Source organism: Scyliorhinus canicula, chromosome 19, assembly GCF_902713615.1.
Source record: "Scyliorhinus canicula chromosome 19, sScyCan1.1, whole genome shotgun sequence".
Taxonomy (NCBI): Eukaryota; Metazoa; Chordata; class Chondrichthyes; order Carcharhiniformes; family Scyliorhinidae; genus Scyliorhinus; species Scyliorhinus canicula.
In genome coordinates this window covers 3,024,427-3,040,521 of record NC_052164.1, presented here as the reverse complement: position 1 = coordinate 3,040,521, position 16,095 = coordinate 3,024,427, and the positions used below count along the sequence as shown (strand labels likewise).

The window sequence follows — 16,095 nt, the reverse complement described above, 5'->3', positions numbered from 1 at the left end:
TAACTGCTGCAGCAAAGGAATTTGGTATTAGTGAAAAACTGGTGCGAGACTGGAAGAAGGAGGAGTCCAGGTGAAGGAGGTGCCCAAAACCAAATTCACTGAACACCGGGACCAGCACTGGCCTGATCTTCAGAAGCATGAATCAGATGGGAATATTTACATTGTCACCAGAAACATCAATGCACTTAAGTGAGCCAATCAAATAGAGTCCAACAAAGATTTCCGAGCAATAACTAGCTGCATTAAGGAATGAAAATCTCTAGTGTTTCAGCAGGAGACCAAGATCGCTCCCATTCTACCAAACAGGCATTGTCAGGTATTCAAGGAACAAATAGGTGAACTCCAAAAGTTGTTTGTTCCTATTTGGTGCAAGAGTAGAAAGAGAACTGTGTCCAAACTATGACTCACAAGGGAAATTAAATGGCAATGTACCCATTATACCATGTTGGCAACATGGATGAAATGCATGAATTTCAATATGCCCAGCAACTGAACTGTGAAATGGGAATTTTGAAAACTGTTCTGGTGGAAACTACAAGATATGAGACCAGATTCAAGGTGGTACTAGCCAACAAAATTAAAACCCGTGATAATTTTCAAATGTGGAACCATGCCAAAATTCTGGTTCCTTGCAGGAGTTTTTGTGCATAACTACAGTTAAATGCAGAAGGTCCCTGTGGCCTACACAAAGAACACAACTTATCAGTGTGGCTTAATCAAATCCCATATAACTTTTTTAAAGAAATATTTTTATTCAAGGCTTTTTACATATACACACAAAAATATCAGAAGGCCTTCTCCGTGTCAATTGCCACTACTACCTCTACCTCCTGCCCCTCAGAGGGCATCATAATTACATTAAGCTCCCTCTCACATTTGCCAACAACTGCCTTTCCTTCACAAATCCCGCCTGGTCCTCTTCGCGATGCCAGTACCTTCACCAACAACTTGGCATTGACATTAAGCAGTGATATCAGGAGGTACGGCCGCACTGCTCTGGCTCCTTGTCTTTCTTCCAGATCAGGGAGATGGAAGCCTTTGACAATGTGGTGTGAACTCCTCCCATCCCTCGCCTCATTGTATGTTCTCAATAGCAGCAGCCTCAGGAACCCGTCCAGCCCCGGGGCCTTCCCTGCCTGCATCTCACCCACATCAGATGCTTTGATTGTGGTAAATACTTTGTTTGTGGTTAAGGATTTTTGTAGAATTAATTAATTCAATTAGCCATGCCACATTCATTTACTATGAATTCCTAGTGTTATACTTTTTAATATTTCAGTATGGCACTCCCCCACCCCTGAAGTTGTATTTTATACTTTCTGCAAGTAATATTCTCACCACATGCTACACAAGTGCCAGGCAATGATATTCCTCAACAAGAGACAATTTAACCATCTTCTCTTGACATTCAATTGCATTGTCATCGTTGAATTCACCATCAACTTCCTGGGGGTCACCATTGATCAGAAACTGAACATTATAAATATGCAGGTTAACGGAAAATTCTGTGGAGGGTAACTCTCGTCCTGACATCCTAAAGCCGGTCCACAAGACAGGAATGTAATGGAATACTCGCCACTTGGATGAGGGAAACTCCAACACTCATGAGGCTCGACACCATCCAAGATAAACAGCCCGCAAGACTGACATCCCTTCCACAAACATGCAATCCCTTCACCGCTGACTAACAGTAGCAGTTTTGTGTACCGTCTACAGAATGCACTGCAAGAATTCAACAAGGTTCCTTAGACGGCACCATCCAAACCTGTGATCTCTACCAGCTAAAAGCAGAAGAGCAGCAGATGTAAGAGAACCCCATCACCTGCAAGTTCCCCTTTGTCACACACCTGGAACTATATCGCAGTTCCTTCACTGTCAGTGATCAAAATTCTGGAACTCCATTCCTAAGGTGTACTTAAACCATGTGGACTGCAGCGGTTCAAGAAGGTAGCTCGCCACTACATTCCCGAGGGAAATTGGGGCTGGGCAGTAAATGCTGGACTAGCCAGCGAGACCCACTCCATGAACAAATGTAAACAAAACCCATGACTCCTGCTTTTGGAAGCGTTTTTGGTGGTTTGGGTTATATGGCACAATCTACCATAACCTATTACATCAATGTGATTCTTCACCTTCAGAATTTCAGTTCTCTTCACCTTTGCTCTTGAGTCCAGTGAAATCCTCGTACTCAGTCCAGTGATCATCAGTCATACAACTGTCTGGGATTTTCATCGACTCCTGCAGATGATGTAGAACAACTCATTAAGAACATAGAACATAGAAAAATACAGCACAGAACAGGCCCTTCGGCCCACAATGTTGTGCTGAACCTTTGTCCTAGATTAATCATAGATTATCATAGAATTTACAGTGCAGAAAGAGGCCACTCGGCCCATCGAGTCTGCACCGGCTCTTGGAAAGAGCACCCTACCTGAGGTCAACACCTCCACCCTATCCCAGTAACCCCACCTAGTAAAATTAGCATAGTAAAATGTTCAAAGTGCTTCACAGTAGTACCATTGGACAAAACAAATGGACAAATCCATGTATGAAGACAAGTATCCAAAAACCTGAATTAAACGGTAGGTTTTAAGGAGCGTCTTGAGAGATCGGGGGGGAGGGGGATTGGTGCAAATTCCAGAGTATAGGGCGTAGGCAGCTGAAGACATTGCCGTTGCGCGCGCAACCCCCCCCCCCCCCCCCCCCCCCCCCCCCTCAGTGAGGGGGCAGAGGACATTGGAGACATTCAAAATGTCAGAGTTGAGCAGCGCAGAGATCTCAAAGTTGTTGGGTAAGGAAAGTGTAATCAAGAGGTGAAGCTGTTAAGGGATTTAATCTTTATTAGTGTCACAAGTAGGCTTACATTAACACTGCAGTGAAGTTACTGCAAAAATCCCCTAGTTGCCACATTCCGGCACCTGTTCGGGTACACACAGGGAGAATTCACAATGTCCAACTTATCTAACAAGCACGTCTTTCGGGACTTGTGGGAGGAAACCACAGCGATGTGAAAACAAGATGAGACGTTTAAATTTGAGGCATTGCTGGACCAGGAGCTAATATAGATCAGTGGGCAGAGTGATTGGGTATGTACGGATCAGGACTTTCTCCATGGGGACTGAGTGCCTTCCATGTGCTCTTTCCATGAGCTGCTGCATGTAGTTGGGCATTGCAATGTTAAGCTTGATACTTAAAAGCTTGTTATTAGAATACCTGAGGAGCTGACACCGTATATTTAAGTATGAACTCGTATACAAGCTGCAGTTAATTCAGTGCCCCTCCCTCCCATTGCCCTCGGCTATACCAAGCTCCTCTCGTTTTTCTTTGCGCCAATGGATTGAGTTTAAGATCCTTGGCCTAGTTTTGGAATCTCACACCTGATTATGGTACCATTCAGTGAATCTCCTCTGCAGCCTCTCCAGGGCCTTAATGTCCTTCCTAAAATGTGATGCTCAGAATTAAATGCAGTACTGAGCCTGAACCAATATTCTATAAAAGATTCAAACTAACTTGTTTTGCACTCTTGTCCTCTTTAGAAAACCATGGTTTCTCATGCTTTTATTTTTAATTAGTCCTCCAAATTTAGTATTTTCACCTGTTTGTGTTTTTTGCTGTTTACCGATGTGTCTGTCTGTTTCCCAGCTCTCCAGTCGAGTCCATCTTATTTTATGCCATTACTACCCTCCACAATCTGCTCCTGCATCAGGAAGGGGCAAAAATGGCGGTCCGTTTGGCTGATGGGCTCCAGAAGATGGTTCCTCTTTTGAAAAAGAACAACGTGAAGTTCCTCGCCATCACCACAGATTGCCTACAGCTGCTAGCTTATGGGAATCAGGAGAGCAAGGTAAGAGAGCTCTGGGGATGGATGGGGTTGGTATCTGTTGGACCTTGGACTGGTGGCTGTGGAGGGAAGGTGGCTGGGCATGGAGAACACCATCCTGGTGGGTTGTACAGTTCTCAAAGTCTGACCATGCCAGTGTTGTAGCAGTGTCTAAGAACGTGCAAAGTGAACGGGCAGTGTGATGCAATCCTATTTGTTGAAGCATGAAGAGGAAGTTTGATAAATGGAAAGACTGAAGCGAGGTGATTTAGCACTCAATGTCAGTGAAGGTTCAGTTGGATGATCAACACAAGCAGGAGCCCAGATGATTGAAAGATTAGAAGACTTGAATTTGCACAGCGCCTAACACCTGTCTGTTTTGGACTGCCACTGTGTTCTGTGTACTCTTGGCGTAGTCCCTGGCTTCTGGTATGTGAGACCTAACTTCCCTGGACACACTGTATCTATTCTATTAACTCATTACAATTTTCAGAATCTCCAAAATTGCTTTACAGCCATCTAAGTGCTTTATAAAGTGTAGTCACTGTTGTGGAGGAAGTGCAGCAACCGATTTGCACTGAGCAAGATCCCACTCAGCAATGTGATGATGGCCAGGTGATCTGTTTTAGTCATATTGATTGAGGAAAAAATTCCGTCAGAGCTTTGGGGAGAAGCCTACTGGTCCTCTGAATGGTGGATGGTTTGTAGCTATCTGAGAAGGCAGGTGGGGCCTCGCTTTGAGGTCTCGAGTGAAAGATGGCACTTTCAGCAGTGCTGCACTCCCTCAGTACTGCCACTGGTTGTTGGGCCTGAACCCGCAACCTCTGTCTCCAAAGCGAGGGTGCCTCTCATTGAGCCATGGCTGGTACTAAACTGAAGTCACCATTTTAATTGTGGGGAATGGGTGTACACGTGTCCAGTGAATTTGACCGTAGGCGGTTATTTTGGGTGTGTCCTTTCTGGTTTAGATTATGGTTGTTAGTCTGTGGTTTGCTGAGTGAAAATCTGTAACCAGAGGTTGTTTTGTTTTTGTAGCTGATTATTCTGGCCAATGGAGGCCCAGATGCCCTTGTTCATATCATGAGGACCTACAATTACGAGAAGTTACTCTGGACCACAAGCCGTGTGCTGAAAGTTCTGTCTGTCTGTCCCAGTAATAAGCCTGCAATCGTGGAAGCCGGTAACTGCAAGCCTCTGGAACCCATTCCTCCCTATCCCACCCACTGTTCTGACCAGTCTTCACCTCTTCATGTTCAGCTCCCTACACTGTACATGTCCTGATTTGAATTGGCTGCTTTCAGTGACTACTTAATCTGTCTGGGCGTTTGTGAAAGAATTCATGGGGATTTTCTTGTTTTCTTTGCTGGGTAGATTTGCAGCTTAGGGTTTGATGTGTCTCTAGTACATGAATGTTCTGTTAAACTATGCAATAATGTCTATGTGGAGTTTGCACATTCTCCCCGTGTCTGCATGGGTTTAACCCCAATAACCTAAAGATGTGCAGGCTAGGTGGATTGGCCATGCTAAATTCCCCCTTGATTGGAAAAGTTACAAACAAAATAAACTGCACAATAGATAGGAGTATTTCCAGAACTGAGAGGATTATGGGTATTTTGGCCACCATTATTGACCAGTTGCCACAATGCCACATTGAGTTTGTCACGTTAAACAGCCAATGGCAAGGCAGTTGGACTGAGGATGTCATGATGAAAGATCGCAGAATACAGCATAACCAGGTTTGTTGATTCTTCCAACTGGTATGATGTGACTTTCCCCAAGCAAACCTCTTCCATTCGTGGAGCTAATAACCCTTGTAAAGGGTAAAAATGCATGTTCCAAGAGTGTTGACCACTCTCTGGTACCAGGCCTGAGCCACTCAAGCCCAGTAATATATCTCACATGGCTATACATGCAGCAGGGCAGCACTGGGTGCCCATAATGAACAGGGAGCAGGAATGATTTTACTTTTTCATTTTGACTCTTTCTTAGGCAAGTTTGGTCTGCATGTCTTGGTACCAAGCTGGCTGTGCATCACCGGTTCAATTTCCACCTTATGGGAGGGCTGTCTGGTCGAGACACTGAGCTCCAATAATAGATGGTGTACACTCTCTAGCATATAGATTCTGGGACAAAATGAAAGGGTTTGACAGAGTCAATGTAGAGGAGATATTTCCACCCGGGAAGGGCGAATTTGGGAAATGCAAAATTAGAGTAAATCAGTTTAAGATGGTTACTAATACATCCAGTCAGGAATTCAGGAGAAACTTCTTTGCCCAGATGTACACCTGTTGGCCCAATGGCCTGTCAATTCTATGTCACCTCTGTTATGTTGGCATCTTCTTGGAGAGGGATCTTTGCACAGGGCTGTTGGTTTCCATGGTCACAGAGGATGAAGAACTGTTGTACATTATGAGATGCTCTATTGGATCACTGAACAGTTGTCGGGTTTCACAAGTTGTTCAGCTGACGCTGTCAGAGCTCCAAGTCTCGTGTTTAGATTTCCGACGCGCAAACCCGTTTCACTGGATTGAGTTTGTCTTTTATTGGGCAGGTGGGATGCAGGCACTGGGCTCGCACCTGGGCAGCTCCAGCCCCAGGCTGGTTCAGAACTGCTTGTGGACCCTGAGAAATCTCTCTGATGCAGCAACAAAACAGGTAAGGTTCTCTGACTGTGGTATAGCACCCAAAAAGTATCTTTTGAGAAGTGTAACCATTGTTATAATGTAGGGAACATGACAACCAATTAGCGCATGGCAAGATCGCACCAATATCATGACCAGATGATCTGTTTTCAGTGTTTGAGAAGTAAATGATGGTTGTGACGCTGGACAGTCTCAACTCCTCCTTTGAATTGTGCAGTGGGCCCAGCTGGAAGTGAGTGTGCAGTGGGACTTGAACTCCTAACCTTCCTGACTCGGAGGTGGGGACACTGCCCACTGAGCCATTGCTGACTCTTTCAGCCTTGATTATTTGCTCAAGTCTCAGGAATGTGGCGATCAATGTATTTTTGTCCAATTCCATGTTTGGCGTTTTCAGCCTTCCCGAGGGCCTTTCCAATTTGGATCAATTAGACCAGTGAGATTTCCAGCCCATCAGTTGCCAAATGTTTGTTAGAATGATTCAGAACGAATTCCACTGTCCTCCTCTCCTCATAGCCTTGGGTCTTTCTCCACCTCCGATATTTGGTCAAATTTCTGATAAGATTCTGTCTCTGCTTCAATCACTCCCCGTGCCACAGCACATCTTCAATGACCCAGAAACCCTGAACATATCTCAGCGATTTCTCATCACTGACTCCCCTCGTCACTCTATTCAAACCCTTCCTACATTGCCATTTTTACCTAATTTTCTTGTAGCCTTCTCTTGCTCAACTGGGGAGGTGGCAGTATAGTGGATATTGATAAATCTGGTAGGCAAATGAGAAATGCCGTTGCCCAGTGAGGGGTTAGAATGTGAAACAACACCACAGGAAGTAGTCGTGGTCAAGAAAACCTTGTGGATGTCTCATCAGGAACTTGATGAATACATGGGAGGGTTTGAAAAAATATTAAATCCTGGGATGTGGGCCAGCATTTATTACCCATCCCTAATTGCCTTTGGAAAGGGAATAGGCAGAATATGTGAACCTAAAAACGAGCAACAATGGGCTGTACAGCCTATCTAGCTTCCTCTGCTAATCAATCAAAGGCTGGGAGAAGGTCAATGGGACAGGAACACCACAGAATGATTGGGCCGAATGGTCTGTTTAATGGGTAAGTTTGATATTTTGCATGCGAGTGACTGGCAGGACTGCTTATGAAGATGTGAATTTTGTAATCACCACTAATGCAAAGTGTATTCTTGTCCGCAGGAGGGGTTAGATAACCTTCTCAACACACTGGTCCACCTTCTGCCTTCAGATGACATTAATGTGTTGACTTGCGCCACTGGCATCCTCTCCAATCTCACCTGCAACAATGCAAGGAACAAGATGGTGGTGTGCCAGGTGGAAGGCATCGAGGCCCTGGTCCACACAGTACTGAGAGCGGGCGAGAAGGAGGACATCACTGAGCCAGCAGTCTGTGCTCTTCGGCACCTCACCAGTAGACACCAAGAGGCTGAGATTGCCCAAAACAAAGTGCGCGCTAATTACGGCATGCCTGCTGTGGTCAAACTTCTCAATCAGCCCTACCATTGGCCACTGATCAAGGTGAATTGGTGCTCTGCAACGGGAACCATGATTTCGGCAGCTGTGCCCTGATACTGGGGATGCTCTGGGTGAGGGGAGGGTCGTGGCAGCATTTGCTCGGTGTAGGGCACATGGGGGAGGGGAAGGGGGGAGGTGGGGCAGGGAAGGGGATTAAGAGTGCTGGGGGTGGAGGGGGCACTTTGTTGGTGTTGCTGGAGCTGTAGAACCCAGGCAGTTTGAGATGCAAATTTGGTATGCAAGGGGCTTGTACTGGGCTAGCAATGGTTAGAGTTCAAATCTCTTTCGAGTGGATTTAGAAACTGAGTTGAAATGAATCTGCCAAATTATTATAAAAGACACACCATGTTTTTTGTTGCCCTTGAGGGAGGGACCTATCAATGAGGTAAAGTCACCTTGGTCCCAGATGACCATGGGCTGCTTTCCCGTTTGAGGGGGAGAGCTGACTGGTGGTGATTTAACCTGAGCATCATCACACTTCAGGTAAGGGGAAAGGTTGAGAAGGCAGGGCCTTCATGACTAACGTCTGTCAGTACGGGAATTGAACCCTCGCTGCTGGCTTCGCTGTGCAACACGAACCAGCTGTCTAGCCAACTGAGCTAAACCGGCCCCCACCCAGTGTCTGCCTCCACATGTGCCTTCGCTCCTATATTTTAAAATCTTCTCTCTGGTTGTGAGCATTGCTGGTTAGGGCCACCCATAATTGCCCTTGTGAAGGTGGTGGTGAGCTGCTGCTTTGAAATCGCTGTAGTCCATGTGATGTAGCTACACCCCTTGAAGTTTACTTTTATTATTCCCGTGGGAAGATGAAGGTGGGCAGTAAACTGACTGGGGCACCACATCCCAAGAAGAAACATTTTAAAATGTCATGGTAATGCAGGCAAGCAGAAGCCTGGACGTGCTCCGTGCCAGCACCTATCACTTGTTGGCCAGCTATATACTCACCAATTGGGCAGGAGAATGGGGACCTGCATTAAGTCACATGACCAGCTTGAACCCTCACACCAGCACGAGGAAGGATCGGGTAAACACACGGGATGGGAGCAGGAATAAATCATTCGGCCCATCGAGTCTGCTCCACCATTCAATAGCACCATGACAGGTGATGGGATCAGCTCCATTTTCCTGCCTGCTGCTCATATCCCTTAATTCCCTGAGACCCCAAATCTGTCAATCCCAGCTTTACATATGTTCAACGCTGGAACATCCACAAGACTGTGGGGTCGAGAATTCCCGAGATTCACAACACTTTGAGTGAATAGATTTTTCTTCCTATCAGCCCAAAATGATTGGCCCCTTGTCCTGAGACTGTGCCCCAACCAGCTGGAAGTCTCTCAGCGGTAACCCCATCAAGCCCTTTCAGAATTTTGTAGGTATTGGACCACCTTAGGCCATCCTTTTGCAAGATTGCAAAGTTAAAAGAAGTATTTGTTGCGCTGTTTCTGTGTGTGTGTGCCTTCAGAATTGTGCCACCTGTACCAATTTTAATATAATTTGTTTTCTCTCTTTTCTACTTGCATCTACCTGCCAGGCCACTGTTGGACTTGTCCGCAACTTGGCACTGTGCCCAACTAATCACGCTCCCCTCCGGGACAATGGTGTAATTCCCCGACTTGTCCAGCTCCTAGTGAAAGCTCACCATGAAACACAGCGACAAGCATCTGGAGGTGGACAGCAGCAATACATGGTATGTAAAAAGTGATTCCAGGCACACACCTACTCTCCATATCCCACTCCCTGTGTGACTCACACATGAGCAGTCCTGAAATGTTTGTGCTGTACTTAAAAGCTTCCAACTGCTGTGGTGTGGGTAGAGATTGGGCTCAGCTGTGTTGCCTTTAGTAGATCAATAGCTGACAAATTTTGGTACCCACAACTAAATTGGTCCCTTTTGATGAGATCTTGAAGCTGCAGTTCTTTGTTAACAGAGTTGGTCCTCACCTTTTAGGGATGGGGGAATGGGGGTGAATGTTGAAATAAGTGAATGACAGTGTAAAGTGCACGATGGACACCTGTGATTTGCAGCATAGATACTAATCAGTGCCCTGTGGCCCACCAGGATGGAGTACGAATGGATGAGATTGTGGAAGGTTGCACGGGAGCATTGCACATTCTTGCCCGGGATCATGTCAATCGGAGTGAAATGACTCAACTCAACACAATCCCACTGTTTGTCCAGGTAAGCTGCATGTTGATTGATACACCAAAATTTTACAATCGCCAAGTCCAAACAGGACATGGAACATGATTGAAAGGAAAAAAATGCGTTTATAAATCAACTTCTATGTCCTCACGTCCCAAATCCTTCTTCATCTGCGATGTCTATCTGATACGTGGTCAGGAACTGGACAATCTCCCATTCTCCGACAAGTATAATTTCACAGTTTCACATCTCCTCATGGAAATGTATTTTAATAGATGTACCTCTTATTGGTAACTTTTGTTTACTATTACTTATTTTTGCATTCACAGAACCCAAGCTCATCAACAGCATTATTCTTGTCAAATATAAGCACCCTTCTGCCATGTGAAAGTTTGATTATAATTTTGACTGGTCTAATATAGTATCAAATAAATTTTCATTCTTTCCTTTGGGAACCGTTTCGCCCCATCCTGTTAGAAAATTTCAGTTCCTGTCTTTATGTCAATTGTTACTTCATCCTGAAACTGACCATTGTTTCAAGGATACTGGCTCAGTGATAGTTTACATTGACTTAAGCGTCCAGTTGAACTGGAAACGTTAATTCAATAGTGGTGTAACTGAGGCCAGGCAGGAGATTTTGATTAGCCCCCCTTTTTTTTTTTACACATTGCCAATTGTTTTCCCGGGAATCTCACTGGAAGGAAGCTCTGTAGGCACGGATTGAAGACAAAATGAACTTCCTGACTACACCCTCAGACCACAGTCAAACAAACCAGTTATGTGTAGACTGGGCAAGATGTTAAAATGATTACGTTGTGTGTAAAACTGTCTCCCAGCAGGGAGAGGGAAACTTTTATCAGGAATGAAATTATACCTTAAGTGATAAATCATTAAAGGGTGGCACAGTGGTTAGCACTGCTGCCTACGGCGCTGGGGACCCGGGTTCGATTCCCGGCCCTGGGTCACTGTCTGTGTGGAGTTTGCACATTCTCCCCGTGCCTGCGTGGGTTTCACCCCCACAACCCAAAAGATGGGCAGGTTAGGTAGATTGGCCACGCTAAATTGCCCTTTAATTGGAAAAAAATAATAATTAGGTACTCTAAATTTATTTTTTAAAGGTGTTAAATCATTGTCTCTCAGTAAGGAAGTTTATCTTTGGATTTCCATGCAACTTGGTGACTGCTATGTGTTCTTTTCCCTCCAGCTCCTCTACTCTCCTGTTGAAAACATCCAGCGTGTCGCAGCTGGGGTCCTGTGTGAACTGGCACAAGATCGGCATGCAGCAGAGATAATAGACCAAGAGGGGGCCACAGCGCCCCTCACAGAGATGCTGCACTCCATGAACGAGGGTATTGGTAAGTGATGGGTATTCTCCTAGTGACACTCACCGTCTCCCCCTGGGATGTAAATGGGATGCTGTTTGGGGAGTCCTGGTAGAGAATGGGACTAAAGTTGATCTCTGTGCCTTTGGACAGGCCAAATTATTCAGCCAGGATGGGAAGGTGTCTGACATCTACCAGGTAATGCAGGAGGTGGGGGAGGCGTCGGTAGAGGAGCTGAAGGCTAAATAGGAGGTGGAGCAGATTGAGAGGGGACATGGGCGGACGCCCTGGAGAGGGGGAACTCCTCTTCATGTGCGAGGCTTAGTCTCATCCAGTTCAAGGTGCTGCACCGGGCCCACATGTCCGGATCTAGGATGAGTTGGTTCTTTGGGGGCGAAGACAGGTGCATCAGATGTTCGGGGAGTCCAGCGAACCATGCCCATATGCTCTGCGCATGCCCGGCACTGGAGGAGTTCTGGAAGGGGGTGGCGGAGACGGTGTCGAGGGTGGTGGGATCCAGAGTCAAGCCAGGCTGGGGACTCGTGATATTTGGGGTTGGGGTGGAGCCGGGAGTGTAGGAGGCGAAAGAGGCCGGTGTGCTGGCCTTTACGTCCCTAGTAGCCCGGCGGAGGATCATGCTGCAGTGGAAAGATGTGAAACCTCCGAGTGGAGGTTAATCCAGGTGGAGACCTGGATTGATGAAATGGTGGGATTCATTAAGTTGGAAAGGGTCAAGTTCGCCCTGAGTGGGTTGATACAAGGGTTCTTTAGGAGGTGGCAGCCTTTCCTCGACTTTCTGGCTCAACGATAAGGTACTAGGGCAGCAGCAGCAACCTGGGGGTGGGGGGAGGGAAAGGAGAGGGGGGGGGGGGGAGAAAGGGGGGGGGGGAGGGGGAGAAAAGGGGAGGGAGGGAGGGGAGGGGGGGAAAGGGAGGGGAGGGGGGGGAAAGGGAGGGAGGGGGAGAGGGAGGGGAATGGGGGGGAGAGTAAAGGGGAAAGGAAGGGAGGGGGAAGGAGGAGGGGAAGGGGAGGGGAAGGAAAAAGGGGAGGGAGGGGAAGGAAAAGGGGGGGAAAGGGGGATAGTGTTTAAGTTAATTTGCTTATTGTTAATTTATTCTGTTGTTTATTGGGGGGGGGGGGGGTTTTGTTATATGCGTTTTTACGGGTGCCGGGGGGTGTTTATTATTGTTATTGCTATTATTGTATTTTGTTGATATATATTTTTCAAAAAATTTCAATAAAAATTATTTTTTAAAAAAATTATTCAGCCAGGGCTTTGAAATATCTTGTCCCAGAAGGGATTAAACAAATTCATAAAATTCAATAAAATAGTGCACACTGGAGCCAAATAGGACAGTCCCTTCCTAAACCAGAACGGTCGAATGAGTTCTGAGCCAGTGAGGAATTTGATAAAAATAAGGGAGGAACTAACGGGTTATAATAGAAACGTAGAATTTACAGTGCAGAAGGTGGCCATTCGGCCCTTCAAGTCTGCACCGTTTCTTGGAAAGTGCACCTACTTAAGCCCCACGCCTCCACCCGTATCCCCGTAACCCAGTAACCCCACCTAACCATTGTACACTAAGGGCAATTTAGCATGGCCAATCCACCTAACCTGCACATCTTTGGACTGTGGGAGGTAACTGGAGCACCCGGAGGAAACCCACGCAGACACGGGGAGAAAGTGAAAACTCCACACAGACAGTGACCCAAGCCAGGAATCGAACCTGGGACCCTGGAGCTGTGAGGCAGCAGTGCTAACCGCTGTGCCACCGTGTGTTATGATGAGGGCTAGCTGAAGGGGGGGCAGACAAAGGTTGATGTTGAGTATAAACACTGACGTGAATCAGTTGTTTCTGTGCTGTAAATGATATAAATCTGTGACCTGTTGTGTCTCATGTTCTGTCCGGACACACTCTCTGAGGCCCTCTCACCTGTTCGCTGTAGATTTTGGATTTCTCGTGGTAAGCACTGCTGAAGTGATATGTTGATCCTTTCTCTCTGCTCCATAGCTACCTATGCTGCTGCAGTGCTGTTCCGGATATCCGAAGACAAGCCCCAGGATTACCGGAAGCGACTGTCCATTGAATTGACTAGCACCCTCTTTAGAAATGACCCAGAGGCCTGGGATGCGGTATGTACTCTGGATCATACACCAGACCCTGACACCACATAATAGACTTGGTAGCAATATTTAATCCCTAAAGGAACAACAGCTGTATTGATAAGTTGGCCAAGAGACAGATGGAACAATTCTGTTTCAAAGAACAAAGACCAACACAGGCCCCCCAAGCCTGTGCGATCATGATTCAATTAACTTTTAAAAAAAAAACCTTCTGCTCTTACTCGGTCCGCATCTCTCTCTCTACTCCCCATTCATTTATATATCCAGATGCCTCTTAAATGTTGCTAATGTGCCTGTTTCCACCACATCCTCTGGCAGCGTGTTCCAGGCATCCACCACTCACGTGAAAAACTCACCCCTCACATCTCCCTTAAACCTTTCCCCCTCTCACCGTGAACCTGTGCCCCTTGTAATTGACACTTCCACTCTTGGAAAAAGCCTCTGACTATCCACCCTGTCTGTGCCTCTAATAATTTTATAGACCTCTATCAGGTCTACCCTCAGCCTCCGTCTTTCAGTGAAATCATTCCTAGTTTATTCAACCTCTCCCCAAAGCCGACACCCTGGAGACCAGGAAACATCCTGGTGAACCTACTTTGCACGCTCTCCAAAGCTTCCACATCCTTCTGATAATGTGGTGACCAGAACTGCATACACTGCTCCAAATGCGGCCTAACCAAGGTTTTATACAGCTGCAACATGATTTCCCAACTCCTGTACTCAGTGCCCCGGCTGATGAAGGCAAGCGCGCCATATGCCTTCTTAATCACCTTGGCCACCTGTGTTGCCACTTTTGGGGAACGTGGACCTGCACACCCAGATCCCTCTATATTAATGTTGCTAAGGGTTCTGCCATTTACAGTATAATATGTACCTAAATTTGATCTTCCAAACTGCATTACCTCGCATTTGTCCGGATTAAACTCCATCTGTCATTTCTGTGCCCAAGTCTTCAATCTATCCATATCCTGTTGCATCATCTGACTAGGCACTATCAGCAACTCCGCCAATCTGTGTCATTCGCAAATTTAATAACCAGACCACCCATGTCTTCCTCCAGATCATTTATTTATATCTATATCATGTGATTTTAGATTTTGTACCAGTCTGCCATGTGGGACCTTGACAGATGCCTTACTAAAGTCCATGTAAACTACATCCACAGCCCTTCCCGTGTCATTTTTCTTTGTCACCTCTTCAAAAAACTCAATGAAGTTGGTGAGACGTGGGCAGCACAGTGACACAGTGGTTAGCACTGCTGCCTCACTGTGCTGAGGTCCCAGGTTCGATCCCGGCTCTGGGTCACTGTCCGTGTGGAGTTTACACATTCTCCTCGTGTTTGCGTGGGTTTCACCTCCACAACCCAAAGATGTGCAGGATTGGCCACGCTAAATTGCCCCTTAATTGGAAAAAATAAATTGGGTACTCTAAATTTTTTAAAAAAGTTGGTGAGACATGACCATCCCTGTATAAAACCATACTGCCGGTCACCTAACTCGTCCATTTTCCTCCAAATGTACATATTGTGTCCCTCAGTATCTTCCACCTCCCCACCACTGATGTCAGGCTCACCGGCCTATAGTTTGCCGGTTTATCCCTGCTTCCTTTCTTAAAAAGGGAATAAAATGTGTTCATCTCCAGTCCTCTGGATCCTTGCCTGTGGGCAAAGAGGATGTGAAGATATGTGTTAAGGCCCCAGCTAATTCTTCCCTTGCTCCCTGTAGTAACCTGGGATAGAATCCATCCGGCCCCGTGGACTTGTCTACCTTAATGCAATTTAGGATACTTCCCCCTTTAATATATTGATGTTCCAAGAGCGTTCGCACACCTATCCCTGACCTCCGCATCTGTCACGTCCTTCTCCCTGGTGAATATCGATACAAAGTACTCATTGAGGATTTCACCCACTTCTTGTGGTTCCCGGCATAACTTCCCTCCATTGTCCTTGAGTGGATCTACTCTTTCTCTTGCTCCTAATATTTGCACAAAAAGCCTTCGGATTCTCCTTGACCATGTTTGCTAAAGACATTTCATGGCCCCCTTTTCCACGTTTAAGTTCCTCCACGAGGGCTTTCAGTTATTAGATGTCTAGATCTTTCATATGCTTCCTTTTGACTAAGCTTACAGATTGGAAAAAAATAAATGGGTCAATATTAGGCTAGTGTTCAAAATATACAGTAGAGCAGTGGGCACATTCGCTCTCAAAATGTCAAGTAGCCCAGGGCAAGTCAAAGAAAGGGAAAACGTTTCAAGAAAGGTCGTCCCAGTGCATATTACCGTACATTATGGTTCCGCCATGGTCCAAGTGGAGTTGAACAGCTTCAGCTGTCTGAGAGAGTGGGAGAATAGTGCAGTTTGATTGAAGAGAGCGTTGGAGAGACAGAATCTATGAGGAAGTGCCCCTCGAGTCAGAGATTCTGTCGTCTCTATGCTAACGTCTCCAGCTCTTCCAATCACAGGCTCCCTCTATCCTGACCTTGTTGCTCCCTCCTGAGATGC

The 16,095-nt window shown here is 46.3% G+C and overlaps 1 protein-coding gene across 3 annotated transcripts in view; it reads left to right on the top strand.

Moving 5' to 3' along the window:
• Positions 1-16,095, top strand: part of LOC119953888 (junction plakoglobin-like) — a 71,683-nt gene that overhangs the window by 44,938 nt on the left and 10,650 nt on the right. For all 3 annotated transcript variants that reach the window (XM_038778516.1, XM_038778517.1, XM_038778518.1), the window contains exons 5-12: positions 3,643-3,844; positions 4,856-5,000; positions 6,372-6,475; positions 7,671-8,009; positions 9,538-9,693; positions 10,066-10,185; positions 11,354-11,504; positions 13,484-13,605. In XM_038778516.1, coding sequence (XP_038634444.1) covers positions 3,643-3,844; positions 4,856-5,000; positions 6,372-6,475; positions 7,671-8,009; positions 9,538-9,693; positions 10,066-10,185; positions 11,354-11,504; positions 13,484-13,605 — 1,339 coding nt within the window. The remainder of the gene's footprint in view (positions 1-3,642; positions 3,845-4,855; positions 5,001-6,371; positions 6,476-7,670; positions 8,010-9,537; positions 9,694-10,065; positions 10,186-11,353; positions 11,505-13,483; positions 13,606-16,095) is intronic.